This window comes from Amphiprion ocellaris, chromosome 3 (assembly GCF_022539595.1).
Source record: "Amphiprion ocellaris isolate individual 3 ecotype Okinawa chromosome 3, ASM2253959v1, whole genome shotgun sequence".
Lineage (NCBI taxonomy): Eukaryota > Metazoa > Chordata > Actinopteri > Pomacentridae > Amphiprion > Amphiprion ocellaris.
Genome location: NC_072768.1, coordinates 34472859 through 34490202, shown reverse-complemented (window position 1 = coordinate 34490202; position 17344 = coordinate 34472859). Strand labels below are relative to the sequence as shown.

At 38.1% G+C, this 17344-nt stretch overlaps 1 protein-coding gene and 1 long non-coding RNA gene across 4 annotated transcripts in view; both read left to right on the top strand.

The window, feature by feature from the left end:
- Positions 1-12643, top strand: part of slc38a8a (solute carrier family 38 member 8a) — a 30780-nt gene extending 18137 nt beyond the window's left edge. Inside the window, exons 6-12 of one of the 3 annotated variants that reach the window (XR_008600587.1) lie at positions 28-142; positions 3275-3422; positions 4562-4767; positions 4849-4900; positions 8202-8372; positions 8467-8542; positions 12352-12643. Coding sequence is in view for 1 of the 3 variants with exons in the window: in XM_055007723.1 (XP_054863698.1) it covers positions 28-142; positions 3275-3422; positions 4562-4767; positions 4849-4900; positions 8202-8304 (624 nt within the window). In the remaining 2 variants the exon portion in view is untranslated. Of the gene's footprint in view, positions 1-27; positions 143-3274; positions 3423-4561; positions 4768-4848; positions 4901-8201 lie in introns of all 3 variants that reach the window. The other 2 variants (XR_008600586.1, XM_055007723.1) reach the window with 2 other exon arrangements.
- A 1007-nt stretch (positions 12644-13650) lies between these two features.
- LOC129348129 (uncharacterized) lies at positions 13651-17344 on the top strand. The gene is made up of 3 exons (XR_008600588.1): positions 13651-14147; positions 14781-14939; positions 15854-17344. It is a non-coding gene; the product is annotated as an uncharacterized LOC129348129 (long non-coding RNA).

The window sequence follows — 17344 nt, the reverse complement described above, 5'->3', positions numbered from 1 at the left end:
TTTCCTTGTTTTCTGTGCTTGTTTCAGTGCCACGAGGCGTCCATCGCCATCTACAGCAGCATGGAGAACCAGAGGCTCTCCCACTGGGTCTTCATCTCCGTGGTTTCCATGATCTTCTGCCTCATTATTTACTCCCTCACAGGTCAGAACACCTCCTGATTAAATATCCAGTCATAATAACACCATTTAAAACAGAAACACTGTGAATACACCTGTAGAACTGCTCATTTTTTGTTGTTTTCCTGACAGTTTAAAAGCTTTTGCACCCTTATTTTAATTTACTGCACATTAATTTATAAATGCAGATAGTCTGATAAACATTTGACATAAAAAATACACCAAAATGTCACTATAGAAACTACATGGCTCCATTCGTTAAAAAGGCCTGTGTATTAATTCTCAACTTGTTTTGTAGCTTTTCTTTAAGTATTTATGTTTTACTCCTACTGTTTCTCATTTTATTCTAGTTTTATGATTACAATGTCTATCAAAAACATTCAATCCCTCTTGGAAATGTTTCCCTTTTATTGCTTTTCAACTTTGAATTATGATAGATTTAATTAGGATTTTTAAGAAGAATTTACCCCAAAAACCAAAGACTCTTTCATGTCAAAGTGACACAGATTTCCATACAGTATCATGAGTTAATTTAAAAAAAAAAAACATAAGACCTCATATATATTCATTATTACGTATATCAAATATTCAATATTTATTTCTTTTCAGAAATGGATCATTGTCAATTTAATTTGACTTCTTTTGTCAATAATTTACTAAAAACACTTTCATGTCAAAGTGAAAACAGATTTCTACAAAGTAATGTCATTTAACTAAAAATGTGAAATTAGTTTTTGAGTAAATAATCACCTTTTTTAAAAAACTGACTAACCTAATTCAACATAGGTGCAGCCAGTTAGTGCTAGAAGTCACACAATTAGGATATGGAGATCATATGAGTGCTGTGAATGTGTCTCAGTGATTGTAGTATGTGGAAGGTCCAGTCACTGGTGAATCAGTACTCCTGGGTATAACAACACCATGAAGACTAAAGAACAATCCAAGTAACTCTGTAAAAAGCTCAAGTCAGTGGATATGTCAAGAAAATTTCTAAGTCACTTGTTGTTCCTGGGAGCAGAGTTAAATTCATCATGACGAAATGGAAGGAATATAGTACATGTCTAAATCTGCCTAGAGCAGGTCATCCTCAAAAACTCAGTGACTGTACAAGAAAGAGACAAGTAACTCCGAAGGCAACTGAAAGAATGTTCTTTGTTCTGATGAGACCAAAAGTTAGCTTTTTAATCATCACGCAAGATGTTATATTTCATGGACAACAAAGACTCCACATCATCACAAGACACCGTCCCCACTAAGAAGCATGGTGGTGGTGGTAGCATCATAATGTGAAGCATGGTGGTGGCAGCATCATAATGTAAAGCATAGTGGGGGCAGCATCATGATCTGAAGCAGAGTGGTGGCAGCATCATGATGTGAAACATAGTGGTGGCAGCATCATGATGTAAAGCATGGTGGTGGCAGCATCACACCATAATGTGAAGCATGGTGGTGGCAGCACCATGATGTGAAGCATGGTGGTGGCAGCATCATGATGTGAAGCACGGTGGTGGCAGCATCATGATGTAAAGCATGGTGGTGGCAGCACCATGATGTGAAGCATGGTGGTGGCAGCATCATGATGTGAAGCATGTTGTAAAGGTGGTGGCAGCACCATGATGTGAAGCATGGTGGTGGCAGCATCATAATGTAAAGCATAGTGGGGGCAGCATCATGATCTGAAGCAGAGTGGTGGCAGCATCATGATGTGAAACATAGTGGTGGCAGCATCATGATGTAAAGCATGGTGGTGGCAGCATCACACCATAATGTGAAGCATGGTGGTGGCAGCACCATGATGTGAAGCATGGTGGTGGCAGCATCATGATGTGAAGCATGGTGGTGGCAGCATCATGATGTGAAGCATGGTGGTGGCAGCATCATTATGTGAAGCATAGTGGGGGCAGCATCATGATCTGAAGCAGAGTGGTGGCAGCACCATGATGTGAAGCATGGTGGTGGCAGCATCATGATGTGAAGCATGTTGTAAAGGTGGTGGCAGCACCATGATGTGAAGCATGGTGGTGGCAGCATCATAATGTAAAGCATAGTGGGGGCAGCATCATGATCTGAAGCAGAGTGGTGGCAGCATCATGATGTGAAACATAGTGGTGGCAGCATCATGATGTAAAGCATGGTGGTGGCAGCATCACACCATAATGTGAAGCATGGTGGTGGCAGCACCATGATGTGAAGCATGGTGGTGGCAGCATCATGATGTGAAGCATGGTGGTGGCAGCATCATGATGTGAAGCATGGTGGTGGCAGCATCATTATGTGAAGCATAGTGGGGGCAGCATCATGATCTGAAGCAGAGTGGTGGCAGCATCATGATGTGAAACATAGTGGTGGCAGCATCATGATGTAAAGCATGGTGGTGGCAGCATCACACCATAATGTGAAGCATGGTGGTGGCAGCACCATGATGTGAAGCATGGTGGTGGCAGCACCATGATGTGAAGCATGGTGGTGGCAGCATCATGATGTGAAGAATGGTGGTAGCAGCATCACACCATAATGTGAAGCATGGTGGTGGCAGCACCATGATGTGAAGCATGGTGGTAGCAGCATCACACCATAATGTGAAGCATGGTGGTGGCAGCACCATGATGTGAAGCATGGTGGTGGCAGCATCATGTTGTAAAGCATGTTGTAAAGGTGGTGGCAGCACCATGATGTGAAGCATGGTGGTGGCAGCATCATGTTGTAAAGGTGGTGGCAGCATCATGATGTAGGGATGGTTCTTGGCAGCAGGTCTTGGAAGGCCTTTACATGTAGAGGGTAAAATGAAAGCAGTAAAGTACAGAGAAATCCTGGCTGACTTAAACCATCACAGGTCAGCTGATGCAGTCTACAAAAGAACTTTGACTTGGGAGAAAATTTGTTTTCCAGCAAGATAACGACCCGTGGAGAAACGTACAAATTCACTGCAATTGGACCTTTTTCAGTGAGGATTATTATACATAAATACCACATACTAATCACTGTCTATAATATGTTCTTTGCACGTTTTAGGCACACTGTTCCATTGCACAAAATGTATATATAATATCATTAAAATACCCACCCAATAAAAAGAGAAATAGTTTTAGTTTGAATACAACCATTTTGCTCAGTGTCATTGGTGACAGTTAAAGAAAATGTTGCCCTTCCGTTGCAGGGGTTTATGGGTACCTGACATTTGGAAAGGACGTGAAGGCCGACATTTTAATGTCGTACGCCAGTGACGACGTCCTGATGGTCATCGCCCGGCTGCTGTTTGGAGTCTCCATCATCACCGTCTATCCCATCACCCTGCTGCTTGGCAGGTCGGTGACTCGTGCAAACTCTGCTCAATATTTCACTTTAAGATCAGCACTAATTATTCTGCCTCAATTCACCGAATTCCCCTCAGATGACATAATATTGGCCATAGCTGGTTGGCACCATGTTCAACATTTTAAAGATCCTATCGGTACCAGTCAAAGGAAGAAAAAAAATAAGCCTCTTAGGGTGAAAAATAAAGGTTTTATGGTTGGTGAGATATTGGAGTAAAGAAAATTTTCGGACTAAATTTGCAACATTATATGACTGGTTTGTATTATTCTATCAAAGCAGGGTTGTACCATTTAAGACCACATGTCCATATCAATGAGCCTGTAAAATTTCAGAACTCCAGCTATATTATTTCTCAAATTATGGCACTTCACAGCATGATACTGCCACCACCATGCCCAGTAAAAATCGACATGAACCCACCTTCTTTAAGAATTTTTAACTGAATGTTACCTATGAGCCGAGATTTTACTCCTGGTCAACTAAATCAGTATTCACCACTTTAAAAATAAGTTGTCAAATTGAAGATGGTCAGGCGTGGGGCATTTGGTGAATTAAGGTGGAATGACCCAACACTTTTTTAATCTACGTGTTACTGTTATGCACTACAATACTAAGTCAGATTTCTCATATGTGAAACTTACTTGGCTATTGAACACCACACATGCGTATCAATGAGCCTGCAAAATTTCAGGACTTTATCTACATTATTTCTCAAGTTATGGCACTTTATCATTGATCCACAGCATAATACTTCCACCACCATGCCCAGCAAAAATCAACATGGCCTGACCTTCTTAAAGAATTTCTAACTCAAAAACTAATGTTACCTGTGACTCCAGGTTTTACACATTTGACTTAATAACACATGAATGCACAGAAAAAAATCTGACAAATGTTACTGTGAACTTTTTAAAAAATTTGGTGAATTGAGGTGGAATTGGTCTTAGATTTGAGTTCTCGGTAAACATGAAAACAGTATAGCCAACCTGAGATCACTTTAAGTTCTTTTTATGGGTTGCAATCTTCAGATTATTAGAAATGGTGAGAATAAGAGTTTCAGTAAAACAGCTGGATTTCTTTTTTGACCTACAATAATTGACCAGGATGACTGCCTGTTTGTGCTCTCCAGATCAGTGATCCAGGACTTCCTCCTGAGCTGGCGGCGGCGGCGTCACGGCGGCTTTTTAACGGTGGAGTTTGAGAGCCGAAGTCGCTACGTACTAACAGTCCTGTGGATAGTGGCGACGCTGCTCATCGCCGTGTTCATGCCGGACATCAGTAAGGTCATCAGCGTCATCGGAGGCATCAGCGCCTTCTTCATCTTCATCTTCCCAGGTAGAGCTCTGTAGTTGCTTATTACAAATTCTGCCACATGTTGTGCACGTCCTGTTAAAGCTCGTGTTTGTGTTTGAACAGGACTCTGCCTGATGTTTGCCATGCAGTCTGAGCCGGTGTCCTGTAAGACCAGGTGAGCGTAAAACTTCATTTAAATGTTAATGTAGTGTAAATATATGTACGGGGGATGATCCAAAGAAGAGGGACAGAGTGAATACAGTTTGTAAAATGACTACTAAGTGGGTGTTTGGCTCATTTAACACTTTTTCAATTCACACCATCCAAGTGAATCAAATAGAAAATGGATCTGAAACTTTTATTATCCATTTTCTTGGATTACTTAACTAATGGATAATTATCTCTGTTTAATTTTTAATTGTTCTTTAGATGAGATGAGAAAAATTACTGATCCTTCACCAGGGAAATTTACATGTTACAGCAGCTCAGTACAAATGAGGCAAAACAAGAAATACAAAAGTACACTGCGGCATAAATTACAGATACAGAACAAGAAAAGCCCTCAGAGAGAGCAGTACTCCGCCAAGGCTGCTGAGTCACATCATTTCCGACTGCTGAAAACTTTAAAAAAGATTGTGGCAGAAATCATGGCACCATAGAATGTGGCCATTTAATATAGATGGACCCACAAACAAAATGACCTTGCGCTGAGCACAGGCGTGTGTTCTGCATCTGCACGTTATGTATGGATACTGAATCGCGTGACCTAAATATGTAGCGGACGGCAGGAATTGATGGGACTCAGAAACACCCCCACAATTTAATCAATTGTTCCTTGTATCATTTCTGACGGATAAGTCCCACTAAAGGCTGGGTTATGCTTTCCGCATGAACGTGAGGCGCGGAAATCAGACACTTGGAAATCCACTCGAGAGAACGTGTGACTTTATGCTCCATGCAGCATCTGCTCCCGAACTGCAGGGGGCAGTGTATCGCAAACACACGTCTACCTAGTCTACTCTGGTACTAGAGTAGAAGTTGTTTGCCATTGTTTACACCACTTACAACGTTGCATTTTACTGAATAGTTGCATTTCAGCAGTTAGTTTTATTTTCACGCCATGAGTTGTTCATAATGCGGTTGTCTCAGTGATCTCTGTGTGATGAATTATATAGATGCCGGTATTTCTGAACTTCTGCTGCTAGGAGCTCCTGTTCTGCCAGTTTTCCCTGTGTCTCCGTCCACGTTGTTAGAAAAATTTGGAGGTGCGTGACAACAGAAATTTTCCGCTTGAGAAGGGCTGTGTGAGGGGATGTGGCTGCTAATATGACATAATTCATCCGCACCGAGTCGCACAGACCTCATGGACTCATCAAGCATAAGACAAGCTTGAGTCTGCAGTGGTGGATTTGTAGTAGGATCACAATCATGTGATCATCAGCAGGCAGCTGATGTAGTGTTCACTTGTTGTCATAGTTACAGTGATGCCGTGCCACTATCTCACAATGATACAGAAATACTTAACAAAACTGTGGATCCAGACTATAAGCTGCATCACTGTCAAAATCTAATCACTTCTGACCTTCCCTGAAAATTTCATCCAAATCTGGTAGTCCGTTTTTGAGTAATATTGCTTATGGACAGACAAACGTATGCCTATTATCACGTCAAAAAAGACTATATGTGGCTTTTACATGTATAGGTATGGTGTGATCACAAGATGTGGATTCAGATTCATGCCTGGGCATTTGCTGCAGAATTAGATTTTTAAACAGAAAAAGAGAATAATTTATACCAGTAATTGAAAAAATGCTGAATATTGGATCCAATTATTGGCCTTTCTGATAATCGGTTGACACCTATTTCACTGTTGGGATGTAATTTGGTAAAATCCTCACAAATACTAATCAGTCACGACAGCTTTAGTTCTGTCGATATTTAGAAAACTGAAAAAATCATCTTTGCTGCCATTCAGCTGCAGTTCTGTCACATCTCTGTCTCTGAGGCCTCCTACACTGTTTGTGTTCACATGTTGGTTTTTTATTGTATGCAGTTTGAAATATTGATTTAAATTCCATATTTTAAGCTACAGTCATTCTAAAGTCACTGTGCAGAATAATTATCTATCCTCTGATCGATGCTGTCTGACAAAATCAACACAGATAATAAAAATAATGTGTTTCACAGTCAGTGTAAGTGATGACTGAAGGTTCTGCAAGTTGTTCTTTTACACAAAGCTCCATTTGGGGCATCAAAAATGCATTTTTATTGTGGATTGAAAGCAGAAACTGACAGAAAAGGTGATTTTCAGAATGTTACTTTGGACATTCTCATAGAGGAACATTCAGCTCATAAAACTTCAGTTTAACAGAAACTTCAAAATGTTTTTTGGTCCTAAACTCTTTAACTTTGCTGCTGCTGATGGTCTGAAGATGGAAACATCTCCCTGTCAGCGTTTCTGTTCCGAGCCTGTCAGTCACTGTCAGGATTTTTACAAGTTTTTTTCAAGTGTTGGCAAACTTTAGATCAAACTTCTCTATTTTGGGGGATTTTTTTTATTTTTTTTTTATTCCTCCTTAGCATTAATCAAATGCATAAACCTTCTCTGAGCCACTTATGAACCCAGGTGTGTGTCTGTACAGTATATATTTAACAAATAATGAGTTGAAACTCTTACAGGAACATTTTAGTTTATGGTTTGGTATCTGTTAAAAGACCAACAACTGCAAAACCATCTGTGGACTGTACTAATCATTTTGTGCTTATTAAGTGACAAACTGCAGTGTAGAGTCCTGCTAATGAAGAAAGGAAAGTGGGTCAAATAAATGGTTTATTTAGTGCTTTCATTAAAGGTCAGACAAAATTAACAGCTGTTACTTTCTTGAATGTGTTTGTTGTTTTATGTAGTCTTTTCTTACATGCATGTATCTTCAGTACAGTTTATTAGTGAGGTTTTCATTCTTCTAAATAATTACAACTGTTATATTTTAGCTTTTATGACTGTATATTTCAGCACATCTAATAAATGCATAGAGAAACAGAGTGAAAATGTCCTGCTTGGAAATACACTGGATTATAAATACTGCCATGTTAAGTTTAAAGTCCAGGTTTTACAGGATCTAATGTAATGCAAACTTTTATTTTGATCTGATGGATTTTAGTTATTTATTACTCTTCGTTTGTCTTTCAATTTTTGTTTTGTCTTTCACCTATTTATCCATGTATATTTTAATAATAGATATTTTATCATATTAACGACAACATACTTCCAGAACAGTAACAACATACTACAACAACAACAAACTACTACAATAACAACAAAAACAACTATAACAACAACATACAACTACAACAATGTACAATATTAATAATATGTGATAGTAATATTTGATCTTTTATTTATCTCAGACGTGTTCTATAAATAAAGTCTGATCAATGAGTTGATTGATTGTGTATTGTGTTTTTCTCCTCTGCAGAAAGGTCCTCACGGTTTGGGGCGTCATCACTCTGATCTGTGGAGCGTTTATCTTCGGCCAGAGCACCACCATCGCTGTCATGCAGCTCCTGGGAAAGATCTGAGTCCCGTGTTTTCATGGAGACTGGATCTGAACTGAAAACCTCCTCCTTGATCCTTTAAAGAGTCTGTGGTGAGTTCAGGCTCTTTAAATACGAGTGAAGAAGCTTCTTCAAAGCTGCAGCTTCTGACTTTTACCACAACGGACTGAACCTCCGTCCCTCAAGGTACCGTTGATTTCACTCAGATTAATCGCTCCACATCTCCTCCTCCTGCTCTGCTGACATCTGACTGAATCCTCAGGTATTTTCTGCAGTTTGTTGACATAATCTTGTCTCATTTATCAGCGTATTTACATGCAGAGTTTGGGTAACATGAAAGCTTTACGTGTTTGTTACAGTTTTTTTCTTTCAGCAATAGATTTTACGACAAAAATTTTAATTATCACTTTCAAAATACAATATCAACACTTTAAAGATACAACCTGATTTCCAAAAAAGCTGAGAAAAAAGTAAATAAAACAGGATCCAAATGATTTAAACCTTATACTTAATTGAAAATATTGATACAAAGACAACATATCAAATGTTGAACCTGAGAAAATTTTTTTTTTTTTTTTTTTTTTAAGAAATATGAGCTCAAAATTATTCTTTGCACATCTCATTAATGAAACAGGTGCAGCATATTAACTCCTACAGGCTGTCTAACTTACAAATATGCATTAATTTAGAGATCTTTAGGTCTAGCACCAAAAACAAATAGGAATAAGTATATTTTTGCTGGGTAAACAGTGTGCAGTTTATTTGAATATGATTAGAGCAATGTGCTTCCAAAAAGTTGGGACAGGGACACCAAAAAAGCACATATTAGAATGTTTTACAACTAATTAGGTTAGTTAGTAAATGGTTAGTGAGTCTAAAAAGAGCATTCTAGAGAAGCTCAGTCTTTAAAAAGTAAAGATGTGGAGCACGTAAGAATAATGTTTCACAATTTAAATGAAATTGATTTGGGGATTTCATCATCTATGGTTCATAAAATCATTAAAAGATTCAGAAAATGCAGAATATTCTCAGTATGTAAGCGATAAATTAAGATTAAATGACTTATCTTATGATTTTCAGGCGTCACTGCAATAAATAAATAAAATAAATCGATTCTGAAGTGGAAAGTCCCCCGATCAGTTTTTTTTTTTTTTTTTTTTTTTTTTTTAAGGCTGACACTAATTACAGGTAATAAAGAAAACCAATAACTTGCTGATAGTTAACGAAGCACCGCTAACTTTTAAATTCATTTTATGAGGAATCGGGTTCAAAAATCGACACCAATAAATGAAAAAAACTAAGTATTGGATCCACTAATCCACCGACTCCTGCTCAGGAACACCACCATGCCAAGAAAAATCAAATATACAAGATTCAGAAGTGCAGAAACTGTTCCACAGCCTCCGTCATGTGACTCTTTTTCTGCACAAAATGGACCAATCATGTTCTGTCTACTTGAGTAAAGAGGAGCTGGTTGATATAATGGAAAGTTACGAAGAATATGGACTTTTGTTACAGTAAAAAACACTGCTACTGCAAATAAGGCAAGACAGGAATGCTGGTAGAAAACAGTAAATATATTTAATTTACCACTATTAATGCAGCTGTTTATTTCTAACTAGACAGATGCACTTTAGAGATGTTAAAAGTCTAATTTAATTCACTTAAATATGATCTTGAAGAAGCACATTTAGGTCCGACTGTCCCGTAATGAAGGATTTGTGTAAATCGCTTTGCCCCAATCAAAGTTAAAGATGATGTTACTGATTGAATATTCTCTGTGATAAATACTGCTACACTCAGTTTTCTAATCTGTGTTCAATCAGTTGCAGCACCAGCAGCGTAAAATTGATTTTAATTATGAAAAATTGTTATAGTTTTAAGAATATCTTTCACTTTTTGACAGTTTTTATTTTTCACAGCTTACAGACATAGTTTCTAATGTTTTCTTCACATTTTCATTATTTGTTATTTATCATCCTTATAAAATTCATTGCGTCTAATAAAATCTTTTGAATATTATGTCATATTATTATTAATAGTTATGAATAAAACCAAACACATGTAATAAGAGGATGAGACCAATGTCACATTAATATTACTCCTCTCTAAATTGTAATTTAATTCATGTCTTACTACTTGATCGGCCTGTTGTGGTATCTTAAAGTCAGGGAATAAGTGTGTCTTCAGTGGGAGTTTTGCGCGTCAGTAACTTCCGGTGTCACATTTATGAGTTTTTGGAAGTGTAGCTGTGGTTTTCCTGCTGATCAGTATCTCTGCTGCTGCGTTAGTTTTCAATTATTAATAGTTAAACTTGGCAGCGAATCAGGACCAAGTATAGAAACGCATGCATTTTCTACATCACCCAACTAAATGGTTCCCATGGCAACGCTTTGCATACACTGTGAGATACTGTAGTATTTATATCGTACGGCTCGGCAGGTTAGAATATATTCAGCAGGTTTTAAAAACGTATTCCTTCAGCCGAGATCTATATTACTCCGAGAGAAATGTCAGGAAAGCAGATTTAAACCCCAAACAGTTTCTATCTCCTCACCTTTGTGACGCTGAAAACTCTGACTCAACAATCTTCGCTAATCTCTAACTAAACCCACTAATCTTGCCTCGTAGTTCACCTCTCTGGGCTCCCAAACTCTTCCAAAGTTTTGTTAAAAGCACAGATGCAAAATAATAAAACGCAGAAATACAGATATAATAAATAATGGCAAACAAAACAGAATAAATAGAGTAAAGGAAAATAGACAAACTGTAAAAAAAAAAAAGGGGGGGGGGGTAAAATGAAAACAAGAAAAGCACTCAGAGAGCGCAGTACTCCACCAAGGCTGCTCAGTCATCGTATCATTTCCAACGGATGAAATCTTGAAAAAATTTGTGACAAAAATCACGGCATCATGAAATATGGCCATTTAATATAGATGTACCCACAAACAAAATGACCTTGCGCTGAGCACAGGTGTGTGTTATGCATGTGTACGTTATGTACAGATACCGAATCGTGTGACCTAAATATGTAGCGGACGAATTGATGGATTGATGGGACTTAGAAACACCCCCACAATTTAATCAGTTGTTTCTTGTATGATTTCTGATGGATAAGTCCACAGCGGTGGATTTGTAGCAGGATCGCAGTCATGTGATCGTCAGCAGGCAGCTGACATAGTGTTCACTTGTTGTCATGGTTACAGTGACGCCGTGCCGCGATCTCTCAATGATACAGAAATCTTTAACCAATCCGTGGATCCAGACTATAAGCCACATCATGCTAGAATCTAACCACTTGGTCCTTGTGTCATTTCTGACCTTCCCTGTAAATTTCATCCAAATCCGTTATTCCATTTTTGAGTAATGTTGCAAAAAGAGAAAAAACGTACGCCGATCATCATTACTTCAGCGGGAGTAATAACAAAAAAGTGAATTTACTGAGGTACTTGAGCACAATTTTGAGTAACTTGTACTTAAGTATTTCCATTTTCTTATACTTTATACTTTATTGCAGTTCAAACTTTTTTTGTCCACTAACTTTATTTGATAACTTGGGTTTGTAGCTTTTTTTTTTTCACAGATTTAGCTCAATAATTGAAAAGGGATATAATAATTAAATAAAATGATACATGAAACTTTAGGGGAAATTCACAAGGCTACCAAGTAAATAAACTATATGAAGTAGTTCAGTTATCTTTACCAGAAAGCCAGTCAGGTAAAAAGGAAAGAAAAAGACCAAAGTTACAAAATGTAAAACACAGAATGTCAAAATAAACTCTTCCAAAGTTTTATTAAAAGTTCAGCTGATTGTAAAAATGCCTGTTTTCTCAAACATGTTTAGCTTCAAAATGAGCACTTATATTTCACAAAATCACAATTTTTAAACATTTTTTATGCTGTCTTTGTACAATTTCCAATTAAATATAGGATTTGCAGTCGATATGGTCTGTATTTACTTAGATTCCACTCAGTTGGATATGGGGTTGTATGATCTTGAGAGTCAAACATGGCGACGTAGAGGAGGAAAGCTCTCATTTTAATCGTAATTCCTTTTCATCATTTACACAGTTTGTAAGTTACACTACTGGAAAAAGTGATGAGGAAGGTCTGGTGGGGGATATTTCCTCTTCTGTGGAGGCAGAAAAGTTGACGGAGGTTACTTGAGGTGCCGCAAGCAGCAGAGAAGAGGATGATCTGATGTTTTTGTATGTAAATATGTTCATGTTGTATGTTTTAAATAATAAGCGCTGCCTTCTGTAATTCAGATAAATTAGTAAGGATGTGGAAAGTAGTTGTAATTATTGTCAATGTGTTCAAGAGGAGAAAACCGAATAAAATAGGTTTTTTATGATAAACAGCAGTGATCTTGAGTACAAGATTTAGAGGCACAAAAAATGCTAAAGGCTGGAATCATAACATTTTAGATCTTTATTTATCAAGAAAAAACCCAAATAACAGGAATTAAGGGGTTCAGGAAACTGCATTTTCATTGACCAGATGACTTCTAGTTGCTGATAAAGCTGGAAAAAAATAACTTGCAGCAAAAACTGCCACATTAACAGGACATTACTTTTAAAAAATGTGTAATTTTTTCCTTTATTTGATAGTAGACAGAGTGACATGAGGTTTGCGGTTATTTGAAGCCTTAAACCAGCCCTATTCAATTAGCGGCCCGCGGGCCACATGCGGCCCGAAAGCAACCCTCGAGTGGCCCTAAAGCAACTGCCGAGTGATTGGGACTTGGGTCCGAGAAAAACAGAAAAACATCTTTCAGTAACACTGACAAGTTCTTACAAAAATTCCAACATTATTGCAAACATTGAATGCAACACTTACCGTAACCTAGCAACTAACCCACAATGCATTGTGTTGAGGAGTCGCGTTTGAAAAGTTAACATTAGCAGTTCTATACAGGCGAAAATAGCAGCGTGTCTTTTTCTATCCTGAAACGACAAATCGGTGAGGAAAACCGTCGGTTTAATCCTGCGTGGACTGACAAGTATTTATTTATTTACCACCAAGTCCGAACGCCAAACCAATGCGTTTACTCTGCAACGAGTGCTTTGCAGCGCTGAAAGATTATAATGTCCGAAGACACCACGTTGGAAAAACGTGCCGCGTTTCGGACAAACTTTCCCGAGGGATGTCATGAGAGAGCGGCTATAATTGAAAGTTTGACTGCATCTTACAACCGGAGCTGTACTACAATGAAGCGGACCTGCACAGCTCAGGAAAGGGCCACGAAAAAGAGGCTGTTCACAGACTCAGAAACTGTGAAGGACTGCATGTTGGCTGTCGTGGATGAAGTTTTAACGGACGATAAAGTTAAGACGAGTGTGACATCTGCTATCAAACAGGTACTCCTGTCTGCACTGTTCCCTCTAAGCTGCGCAATTGCGCACTGCTGACACGGTCTCCACGCACAGAAAATCTGCGCTGCGCACAAAAAGAAAAAAAAATCCAACCTAAATTGTAAATAAAATAAACACGTAACAATTCATTCTGTGCTATTTTTCAATGTGAGTCAGTGAGTGACCGGTGACTGGCTGCTGCAGCCAATGATGCGATTCACATACGTATTTACCATAGACTGTATATAATGGTATTTACGCAGCTAATCAACGTCAGGCGTCCTTATGTGCAGCCACCGCTGTTCTCATAGATATGAATGAGTAGATAGGACACGCCCCTTTGAGCTGCGTGCTACAGCGAGGCTAAGCTAGTGGGGGAAAAGTTTCAGTGCATTCTGTTGATGTAGACGGCGTGAAAACGGAAACAACAAGTATGCCGTCTCACTGTACTGCATATAGTTACACACTACGTCGTACGATTGAGACAAGGAAACTTGGAATGACTTTTCATAGGTAAGAATAGTTTTTGGCTCTTTTTTCATTATGAAATCTTGTTGAGAGCTTCCAGTCTATGAGCGCTAACTAGTTAGCCACTAGCAAAATGCTAAGGCGAGCTAGCAGCTTGACAACCAAACACCAGACAATTAATAGTAGCTGTAGTATAGTTGTACAAGCAGTAGTAGTAATACTAAAAGTACAAGCAGCAGTAGTAGTATAAACAGCTGTTAGAGTCATAGAAGTAGTATCAGCATTTGTAATAGTATTACAAGTTGTAGTAGCAGTGCGAGTATCAGCAGCAGTAGTTAGTGTACTACCACTACTACTAGTAGTAGTAGTCACATTGCTATTACTACCACCAATACTACCAATAGTAGTTATAAAGCCTAACTCATGTATATCCAGATTACCATCTATGTTCTTCCTCCAAACCCATTTTATGATTGGGATTACAGGCAGTTCTTTAGGACTGCTCTCAAATAATTGAAATGTTACTAAACAAGGTTATACTTATCAAATTAAATAGCTCTGGTCTCCAGTATATTGGCGAATTCGGTTCTTTGTACTTAATTTATTAGCATGATTTCTTTTTAATATGTTGTGTACAGACTTAATTACTTCTCTGTCTACTTTTCTTACTCCATGTAGGTTTCCCAGAGACTATGGGTTGAGGAGGAATTGGAAGTTTGTCGGCTTAGACCTGGTGTTATTCCATCAGTGTTAAACTTCCCGGCTCATCTTGGAAGAGTACGTGCCAGAAAGACCACGACCAAGCAGCCTTGAGATCTTAGACAGCGTCTCCCTGAGGTGGGTGTCAACGGTGTTCACAGTCAGGTCTGTGGTAATCCCGTCAAAAAACAAAACAGAAAAAAATCTAGATTATAAATCAACATGTAACCAAAGCACTCTGTGTATAACGCCATAGTATAGGATGTAGTTCAGAAAATGTCAAAGTATAGTATACTTTACTCAAGGATAACATAGTATGGCCTGTAGTTCATAGTACAGCATGTTGGCAAGAAAAAAAAAACAAAACATAGATTATTATGTGGTTCAAAAAGCGCAAAATGATAGCATGTTGCCTAAAATTGTCATGTATGATATGTGGTTCAAAAAATGTCATAGTGCAGTATATTGTCAAAATAGTATGTTATTCAAGAAAACATCAGAGTATAATATGTCATCTAAAAAATGCCATAGAATAATAATTTCATTGCACAAGTAAAAGTATAGTAAGTTTTAAAACTGTTCGAATTCTTATATGTTGCTAAAAAAAAACACACAAAAAAAACACAAACAAAAAAAAGTCACAGTAATATGTCAATTAAAAAAGCCTATAGTATAGCATGTCGCCCAACAAACATCACAGTATAGCCTTTAGTCCACAGCTGTCAGTAGGTGAGGAGCAACACAAAAACAGTCCAAACGCTGGTTTCCAGAGGGTTAGACGAGAATTTATTTGAAAGACTAAGTTTACAACAACACAACATGTGAGGGGGTTAAAAACAAATGGGTGTTAGTAAAATAAAAATAAATCAACAGAACTAAAAGTGAACTTCACGTTGACATTGATGGACATTCCAACCAGGAACAAAGTAAAAGATAATCAATACAGAAAAAAACTTCCTGTTCACCTCTTAAAACCTAAAAACACACCGCATTAGCAGCCTAAACTAAAACTACCAATGGGTTCCCTGTTTTCCTTTGTGAACAATTCAAAGGTCCCTCTCTATCTCCCCACACATCCACCAACCACTGGAACACATCTCCAAAGTTCTGCTGGTCCAGCTCAGCTTCCCCTCAGAAGAAGTGCCGCTACCTGCCAGATGAAGGAGCCTTTTGAGAGGCAGCTGGCATCATGATTGGACTGTACTTTGGTCTGTTCCAATCCAGCTTCAGCTCCAGAGACGGCAGGCGGGACGAGTCAACGGAGGCCGGGTGGACGAAAGCATGCAGCTGAGTACAATCCAGAAAACAACAGAGGAGGAGTGCAGCGGTACAATATACAATATACATCGTATATTGTACAAATAACAAGTCAAAGGAAAGAGACATACATTGTAGAATTGTAGTAATTGTGGGCTGACTGATTTACTGATTATCAGTATTTTATTTTTTTACTGATTTACAGTAATAAATACATTTAAAAATGGTGATACTTTGGCTCTGAACCTTAATCTACCTGTGGTCGCTCTGTCTTCTGGAGTGATTTGATTGGTTATACGTAACGAATAAAACTCCTTTAACTTAACATCTGTAAACAAAACAAAAACGTATCAACAAAGTTTTCTGTTAGTTTGTGTTCTTCAAAGTTTAACTCCAAGATTTTAAATACTTTCATTTACTGCAAATGAATATCCAAATGAATATCTACTCCAAATGTCTCACTAATAATCATTATCAGCCTTAAAAACCCACAAAACACCCCTTTATACTCGGCCACACTTAGTACAGTCTGGTTCCCCCTCCTATAAATCTGCTTGGAATCGTCCACTTCCTGTTTGTCAAAGTGGCCTTCTACCTGGACAGGTTTTGTTGGAGCTCATGCAGCAAACATTTTGGGTAACTGCACTTTAATATGGATGGATGACACTGAATTAGAGTCTGTTTTAATGAGACTGAGTTAAGATGTGTAGCTCTGTCATTAAATAGTAAATTATTTCTCAGAATTCACAGAGAAAAGTCTGAAATGTTTGCTAGGTTAGCGTCCCACATGTTCTTTGGCTCAGCTAAAGCTAACTCTCTCCAACTTCTGGATCTCTTGAGTTGCTTGTTGTTAAAATATCTTGCTAGAGGTGCTGAAGCTCAGAAAGTCTGAGATGTTTGTTCAAAATAAGCTCATTCTCAAGTCTTATCTGAACTCTTTTGTTTTAACTTTTCCTAAACTTAGGAGTTAATGACAGAGCAGCACATCCAGACTCAGTCTCATTTATGTAGAGATTAAACTTCAGTGTCATTCATTGATGTTAAAGTGCAGTTTTTCAAATGTTTGTTGCACATGCTCCCGACCAAACCAGTCCAGGTGGAAGACGATGTGAAGAGAAAGCTCCAGAGGATGAATATCACACATTTACGTTGGAAATAAATGTCCTTTAATTAGACATTGTCATGCAAAAGTTGGATTTCCCTTTAATGATGTTCAAATCTTTGTTGAGTGTTTTGTTGATGTTGGTTTCTAAATGTTTTTTGACACTCGGCCCCAAAGATTAAAA